Source organism: Pteropus alecto, unplaced genomic scaffold, assembly GCF_000325575.1.
Source record: "Pteropus alecto unplaced genomic scaffold, ASM32557v1 scaffold8, whole genome shotgun sequence".
NCBI classification, from domain to species: Eukaryota; Metazoa; Chordata; class Mammalia; order Chiroptera; family Pteropodidae; genus Pteropus; species Pteropus alecto.
The window spans coordinates 21,914,483-21,922,910 of NW_006494609.1; the positions used below are offsets into that span (position 1 = coordinate 21,914,483).

General features: G+C 53.2%; 1 protein-coding gene across 1 annotated transcript in view; it reads left to right on the forward strand.

Annotated features, from left to right (window-relative positions):
• Window positions 1-8,428, forward strand: part of LOC102878873 — a 42,468-nt gene that overhangs the window by 24,538 nt on the left and 9,502 nt on the right. Inside the window, exon 8 of the mRNA XM_015599596.1 lies at window positions 4,673-4,748. Coding sequence (XP_015455082.1) covers window positions 4,673-4,744 — 72 coding nt within the window. The 3' untranslated portion in view covers window positions 4,745-4,748. The remainder of the gene's footprint in view (window positions 1-4,672; window positions 4,749-8,428) is intronic.

The window sequence follows — 8,428 nt, forward strand, 5'->3', positions numbered from 1 at the left end:
GAGTTAAGGACAGCGTGTGCGGGGGCAGGGACTGGGGCAGCGCACGCCCACACCCCGCACCGGCCGCGTGACCCCGGCCACACTCATGCCCCTCGTTCTGGGGCTTTCTTTTCTGTGAGTTTCTCAGGAAGACTAGGAGTGTCTCCGCCTGTAAACAAGAATTTGATGTAACTAGGCCTGGGGCCCGAGAGGCAGCCAAGGGGGACAGAATGGGGCCGAGGGACCGAGCTCCAGGATGGGAAGTTGGGGAAGGAGGACAGTTGGAGGGGCCGGAGGCTGACCGCACGTCTGTGCCGGTGTCCGACGGCAGCTCTGCCGCTCCCGTGCCTCTGGGGGCCACCCTGGGGCTCGAGAGAATCATTTGTCAGGCTAGGAGGTCGGGGCTGGGGGCCTTGGGTCCCTGGGACTGCAGCGGTGGTCCGGGAGGTTGTGGGGGGTGTCAGCACGGCTGGCAGGGCAGGGGCCTGGCCTGAGCAGGAGGCCTTGAGTGGGAGGGGTGCAATTTGTGTCACTATTGCTCCAAACGGCCGGGGGGCGGGGCGGGGGCTCGGGTCCCCCTGCTGGAACCGGGGCGAAGCTCGGCCGGGAGGGGAAGGAGCCCCAGGTCTTGATCTTGGTGGATGTCTTTGATGCCACCGGCTTTGGGGCCTCAGTTTCCCCACCTATAATGAGGCAGCGGCCTGTCGGTCCCGCCTCCTCTGGGAGGCGCAGGCAGCACGGGACGTCAATGTCGGAAAGGCAAGCGCCCTGTTTCCCTGGAAGTGGGGGGAGGCCCCGGTGTCCAGATCGGGCCCCCACTGGTCCCCTGGCTGGGCACAGGGGTCAAGGCACATGCCCTGCTACTCAGGACTACTCAGGTGACCAGAGGATGGATGCTCAGGACACAGGGTCAGACAGTAGCCCCGAGAGGCCTTCAGGAGACCTGGTTTCAACCCATGGGAAGCCCCAACTATGGGTGTGACGTTGGCCTCTGTCTCCAGCCCTCTGGGCCGCAGTTTTCCCATCTGTAAAATGGGGCAGCGTAGAGTCGCCGTCACCAGAGGGCCCTGGAGCTCTGGGCTCCTTCCGGCTGTCTTGGCGATGACGTCATCTGTGGCCCGCTTCGTTGTTGGGTCTTTAGGGTTGGGGGCTGAGATCACTGGTCCACTGCCTTCCAACCCTGTCTACAGACAAGGAAACCGGAGCCCAAGGTGGCAGGCCCTGGACGTGGCGCCCGCTGCCGTTGGCCAGCTCCCACTTGACCGGCCGGGCAGTGGGGTTGTGGTCACTAGCAGCCCTCAGGGCCAGCTTTTGGCGGACAGACTTTCTGTGAGCGCTCGTGTCCTACACTAGCTCCAAGGGGCTGCTTGGTGCAAGGACTGCATTTCGTGGAGCGTCCTTCCAAACGGGCAGGCCGCCGGCCAGGCCTGGAACTCCGCTCTGGGCTGTGCCCCTGTCACCGTGCAATGACACTGGCCCGGTGGCTGCAGTCCCGGGAAGGTGTGACTTGCGGCACCTTCCCCTGTGGCCCAGCCTGTGCCTTTGGGTCTCGAGACCTTCCCCAACACCCCTGTCGGCACCCTGGCCCCCTCGGCTGAGAACTTCCTGAAAAAGCCACGGGGGTGGCAACTTCTGGAAAGGCGATCGGTGCCCGGCCCGTCTCGGACCCGGCTTTGCGCACCTGCCCAGCTGTCCCTCCGTGCCGCAGCGCGGGGTGGCACCCAGCTCGCAGGGCCGGCCCCGCACGCGGTTATTATCCTCGCGGGCTGCAGCCTTTGTTTCGTGACCTTGGTCGCTACAATACCTGCGAGCTGAAACGAGGGACCGAGAAATTGCCAGCTTCAATTAGACCAGCAGACCGCCTTCGCCGAGGCCGCCTCCGCCCCTCTGTCCATTAACGGTGCACGGACGCCAAATAGGCCTAATTCTCTCTAATTGCCCACTCCTGAAGCAAAGAGTAAAATTCCAGGAAGAGGCATATGTAAACATCCTTCACAGACCGGCCAACTGGAATTAGAGGGCTGAGGGGGCCGGCAAGAGAGGAGACAGGATTTCAAAAGATGCCCCAATTACCTCTCGCATTTTCATAAATGGGCCCCGGTGACGTCCAGGGCCCCAGCCTTGACAAAGGTACAGGAAATTAGCTCTACAAAGGGGAACGTCGGGGGAGGGTGGTCTTAACAGGTAGGAAGCATGAGATTGGAGGCGAGGCTGATTATGTGTATAAACTATAGTCTCTATTTCTGGAAACGATCATTTTATTAAAAAATAATCTCTTTATGTCCTTGCTGCTCCAGACATCCACAGTTATTTGTCCCAGACGAGCCAGATTAGTTAGGTCCTGTTTGCCTCCAGAGATGTGTGACTTTAAAAATCTCAGGATGCAGAGCTAGAGTTTTCTAACCCCGCCAAGCCAGGGGGTGTTGTCATAGGCCCCCCGACGTGTCCTGTGAGGGTCCTCTGTGGGCAGTTACGAGGTCTCCAGTCCAGTGCTTGTGGCGGTGGTTCCTCTGGACCCTGTGAGGGGGCCTCGGGTTTCGTTTTGCTTCCAGAAAGTGACTCATCTTTGCAGCTTCTCTGACATCTGCACAGACTCCAGTTATTAACACGGCGTGGCAGACCCAAGGCTGGAACACACAGCCTTGAAACCAAGGCTGCGTCTTCACGGAGCAGCCTGGGGTCTGTACAGAAGTCAGCTGGGGATGGTCAGGAGCTCTGAGGGTTCATGGGGCCCCTGGAGCAGAAGCGGGAACAACCCCAGGTACCCCGAGCCACTTCTGGCTTCCCCAGGCCTCTTAGAATACTAGAGACCAAAGCAGAACAGGCCCCCCCAAACCCTCTCCTGGTTCTTACTCCTGTGAGAAGTGGCAGAGCCTGGGGTCCTGCTGTGTGTTCAGGTTCCGGGTTCCTCTGTCACCTTAGGACTGGAGTGATGGTGAGGGGGCCATCCTAGGCGCTCACAGGCTCCTAAGGAGGGCCGGGAACATCTGGGCTGGTGTCCAGCACATGACGGAGGTCCCAGAGCCTGAGGTAACCAGTCTGCCATTGCCACCCACGAGCTGATAACTAGTTAATCACCACCTATTTTTAAAAGACTTTGTTTTTTTGGGTATAAAATCAACTAATTAGGGGAAAACGGTGTTTGGGAAGCTTGAGGCCAGGGAAGGAATTTTTAGGATGATTTGGAAGGAAAAGGTGCGTTCCCCTGGGTCCTGGCCAGGTCTTGGCACCCCAGCGAATGATGGGATTGGGAATGGAGACGTGCAGGCAGCAGGGGGCGCCCCAAATGGCTTAAGTCAGAGAAAGGGGGTGTTGGGGAGACCTTCTTTTTTGGGGTTCCCTGGAGGGCTGGGGGCCGCCTGTGTATGGCTCTGCCCGGAGCCACCTTCCTGTTCCGTCGGCCATTGCAGGCCACCTCTCGGCCACACCTTCTCGCCTTCCCCAGATTCTGAGGAACAGGCGTTCAAGATCGGCTCCCTTAATTTTTTTTTTTTTTTTTAATGAATAGACTTTTTTCCGAGCAGTTTTAGTTTTACAGAAAAAGCGAGTAGCAAGTGCAGAGAATCCCCACGTGCCCCGTTTCCTCACCTTAGCATCTTGCATTAATTACAGTGGCCTGTTTGTTCTGGGTGACGAGCCAGTTTACGGTTGGCCCTCTGTATGTATCCCTGTGAATGCAACGAAAACAAACGTGGATTGGAAAATATTTGGGGGAAAAAAAAAGTTCGATCGTTGCTGACGTGTCCTGTGTCGTGAGGCCTCCGATGGTTTGGTGGGACCTGAACACGTACAGACTTTTTGTCATTATTCCCTAAACAATGCAGAATCACAACTTTTCCCACAGTGTTTACACCGTGCCAGGTATGACAGAGAGTCCAGAGTCGGTTTTGGCATACGGGAGGACGCACGTAGGTTACATGCCAGCCCTGTGCCACTTTGGATGGGGGGCTTGGGGCTTGAGCATCCGTGGGTTTTGGTATCTGAGGGGATCCTGGCCCCAGTCCTCCATGGGCACTGAGGGGTGACGGTAACGATGTGTATTTGCCACCGCTCAACTCCCTTTTTTAAACTCAAAATTTAAGGCAAATGCTTAAAGTCAAAGGCTTGACACATGTGGTCACGGCTTTTCATGGTGCTGATCCAAATTTGTGCCTAGTGATTAAAGTGAAGATGTCTGTCCAGGCACCGCCACCTCTCACCCCATGATGTATGTGCCAAGCCTTAGGAACGTTGCCCGTTAAAGACGACACTTCATGTGGCCCACAGCCCGCCTCTCTGTCTCACCCACGGCGCCCTTGACCTCCCCCGGCACATCCCAACTGGTGCATGCCCCTCCTTCGAGGCGGAGTGCCCTCTGGGCGATGTCCTGTCCACACTTTGGGCGTCCAGCTCAGCTCCCACCACGACATGGTACCTTTGGGTTTCCCACAGCAGCATGTGGCTGCACGGGTAGCAGCCACCCACGGGCTCTGGGCTCTGGGCTCGGGAGCCAGGTCCCGTGCCTGCCCCGCCCCACCCTTCCCACCTGTGGCTGACGCTGGGCCGGGGTGCTTGGCGGGTCAGTGAATGCGTGACCCAGTGTGTTTAAGAGAGATGCTTGGTTTCACCAATTCCGTACTTGCTCGAAGTTGGGGAGCCCCAGCTTCGGTTGGGTGAGGTTCTCCTCCAGTGACCCAGTGCTTTCTCGTTCCAGCCGAAGCCATCGTCCGGAATTCTGCGTGGGACAGGACCGCCGACGTGGGACCCCCAGCACCCACACCTGTGAAACCGTAAGTTGCTGGAGTGCGGGGCACACATCTGTGGCTTTGTCACTGGCGGGGGGCTGCCACTCTGCACACTGCTGAGCGAAGGAGGGACTGGGAGCACTGGCTGGGGGTCCGCTCACGGGGAGGAGGATGCCAGCAAGCGGAGGCACGTGCAGACGTGGGGGCCCCTGTTCTGAGGCAGGGCCTCCGGCTGCCTTGTGCTGTCTCTGTGGTGAGGAATTCTATAGGCGGCTTCGAACGCTAGACCCCAAAAGAATTTCTTGTCTTTCACTCCCCGGCATGAATGGCCCTTTCATTATCGAGTGTCCCTTTGGCTCTTGTGCCGTAGGGCAGACTGGGATGGAAGGGCCCTTGTGAGCCGGGGGCCCTTCAAAGGGCCAAGGGAAAAGCTCGGGCCGAGGGACCTGCCTCTCAAATGGGCTCCCAGCTCCAGTGACCTCCGCTCACCCCCTTGAAATGTCTGGAAAACAGAATGGGCAGATTTTCTGTCTTCAAAGTTTCCGGCTAAGCCTCTTCAAGTTCTCTATTGTTCGGGACTGAGACACTCAGCGATGGTAACGGGGAGTTTCTTTTGTATTTGCCTTGAAAGGCCAAAATATTTTTATATTGCTGCGGACAAAGCTGTCTATTTAAAAATGAACTCCGAGTCCGTCTTTTCCCACCGGGAGACCGTGTACAGCGTGCGTTGTCTCTCTGTGTCCCGGGTCTGTCCGCAGCTTTCTCATGGGGATGCCATTTGCGGGGGCCTGGAGGGGGTGGGGAGCGCCCGCCCCACCGGGGGGCCCGGGGCATCTGGCCCTAATTGCAGGTCTGCCCCGGGCTGTCTAGGATGTGAGCGTCTGGCCTCACCAACCTTGGCTGCGCGTGTGCCTGCACCTGGCACGTGCGTGTGTTAGGTGCTGTGGGTTGCGCTCACTGTGGTAGGTAACTCGGTGGGAGGAAGAAAGAAGTTCTAAGAGACTGTGATTGTTCGGTCTCTTTTGCTGGGAGGTCACGTCGCTCTATGACATGGTCCGAATAAGTGAATGGACGAGTGAAGGAATGAAAGCATGAAGGGATAAAGAAACAGATACATGAGTAGAGAAGTGAGCGAGCCAGGATGAGCGTGTACACTGAACGAGATCCAGTGCGCAGGAGGTCGAGGTATAAGTCGACAATTACTGAATCGATACGTAAATAGAGCCACACACGAACCAATATCAGGGCGTCATGGACCAAGGAATGTGTGTAATTTGAATATACAACACCTAAAGTTTTAGGTTTTAAGAATAAAACCTAAATAAAAGAAAAAATGAATAAGAAGAGGAAACACACTAACCAATGGTGACAATACTGTATTGTACCTGTAAAAATCTGCTAAGGGAGTAGACTTCATGTTAATTATTCTTATCCTAAATGATGATCATAACAGATAAGAGGGTGGGAGGAAACTTTTGGTGGTGATGGATAGGTTTATGACACAGATCGTGGTGACGGTTTCACGTGTGTACTTCTCTCCAAACTCGTGAAGATGTGTACATTAATTAGGCACAGCTTTTTGTACGTCAAAAACAAAGTTCTAAAAATAGAGAGAAGGTAACTGACAAAAACCAATGGGAAGGATGCGACGATGAGGCCTATCAGTGAAAGGATGCAGGAGAGGGGTAGGTGATGGAGCGGGAGAAAGCAAACGGCAAGGAACAAACATAAATAAAGGGAGAAAGAAAACTTTTTAAAATTAGGAGACGAGCTCACACATAAGGGGGACTCCGTCAGGTCACTGGGGGCGAGCTTTGGGGGCGAGCATTGGGATTAGTACAAATATTGCTCCTGGTGTAGAAGAAAAGTGAACGACAGAGAAAGAGGTCAAAGAATAGTTAAAAACGAAAGTGGACCCAGGGGACTAAAAATGAGAGTTAACTTTAACCCCAAATTTTCTAACTCTGGGAACACATAAATAAATACATGCCAAAGTAAACAAAAGCGGAAAAAAAAAAAAAAAAGCTGCGTACCTGGACCCAGGTGGGGTCGTGGCACAAGGGGCTTTGAGTCCTGGGAACTGAGGTCTGGTACATGAAAGGATCAAAGGACGAGAGAACAAGATGAAACATCTAAATAAAAATCGAGACCCGTGGAAGAAAAAGTAGCAGGTGTTAAGTTCAGAAGCGCACGAATGCGTGTGTTAATGACAAGAAGGTGAGGCCAGCACTAGCGCTAAAAGACTGACGGGGATCAGAGGTTACGGGGAGTCGGAGTCCAGAACCGCCTATCAACCAAATAAGAAGTATCTAAATAAACAGGCACGCGAGACTCTCGGGAGGCGTGGTGGTGGGGAGGAGGCGTGGCCTGCGGGCGCTCCGGGGCGGGGCTTGGGAGGGCTGTAATCAATGCTCTCTGGGCGTCGACGCTCCCCGAGAATGAAGGAAGGTAAGTGAGGAAGAGTGAAGAAGGGGGTGTGGAAAGTTGTAACAAAAGGGACAGGGAAGGTAAAAAGCGACAATGACTACTAAGTGGATAAATGGGTGGATCTGCAGGAGAGGGGTAAGTGAGCGCTGATTGTAAGAGGCCGTCGGGAACTGTGGGTCGTAACTGATCAAAATCTGAGCGCTCGGTTTTACTAATGAGGAGTAATTACCTAATCGAAAGGAGGAAACCAGGAAGGAAGAATGTATGAATGAATGAGTGAGTGAGGGAAAGAATTACTGAATGAATAACATGGAGCTTCAGGAGCCAGGGATGGGTATTTGCAGGGGGTATTAGGGTTCCTCAGTTTGTGACAGCTGAGCTCCAAAAAAAATGAAAGAATGCAAGAAAGAAAGAGTGAAAGAGAAACAGCGAGAATTGGAAAGAAATGTAAAAATTACCAAAAAAACGAAGCAAATTAGTAAATATATTAACAAACAGATAAACACATAGAAGAGAGAGCCGTTCTAGTAATAGGATGAGAAGGAGCGTGAAGTAAGCACACTGATTAATTTGCGTCTGTACTTGTGAGATGGGCACCCACCCACTCGCCCACCCAGGGAACAGCTGAGAGCTGAAGCAGGTAAGGGAAGGCGGGAGGGAGGAGCCAGGGAGGGAGGACCCACGGGTGATAGATTATCATGTATCCAGCTGGGCGCACCAGCCCTCTGGAAGTGTAAAAGTAATTATTTAAATAGAAAGAAAGACCGGATGGATGCATGAATGCATGAACGCAGGAAAGAACGAGAAAAAAGATTTGTACCATGTGATGAGGATGTTGCAGAGGGTGTTAAGGGTCAGCTCATCTCTAGTTCCTGGTCTTGAAAAGAATGAAAGGCAGTAAGAAAGATTGAAAGACTGGTAGAAAGAAACAATTAGGATGGGGGAAAAAATCAACCCAGATAAAAGGAATAGAAAAGGTAATAAATAAGTAGATCAAACAATTAAGTGCACGAGAGGGGACTGGCTTAGCACCGATTATCCACGTTAATTCAACTCCGTGTCCCCAAAGTTGATGATCAATAAAAATAATACCACAAAAAAGGCGAAGAGAATAAAGGCGTACGTTCCGTGAGAACGCAAGAAAAGGAGTTTGAAAAATTCAAGGAAAGATTGTGAGAAAGATGTAGAAAACGAAATAAAAATAGACCTATGGAAGAAAAGGCACTTACTGGATAAGTACTTAAATATAGTGAACAAATGTTACTTTTTAAATATAATACATAGTAAAAAAAAAAAAA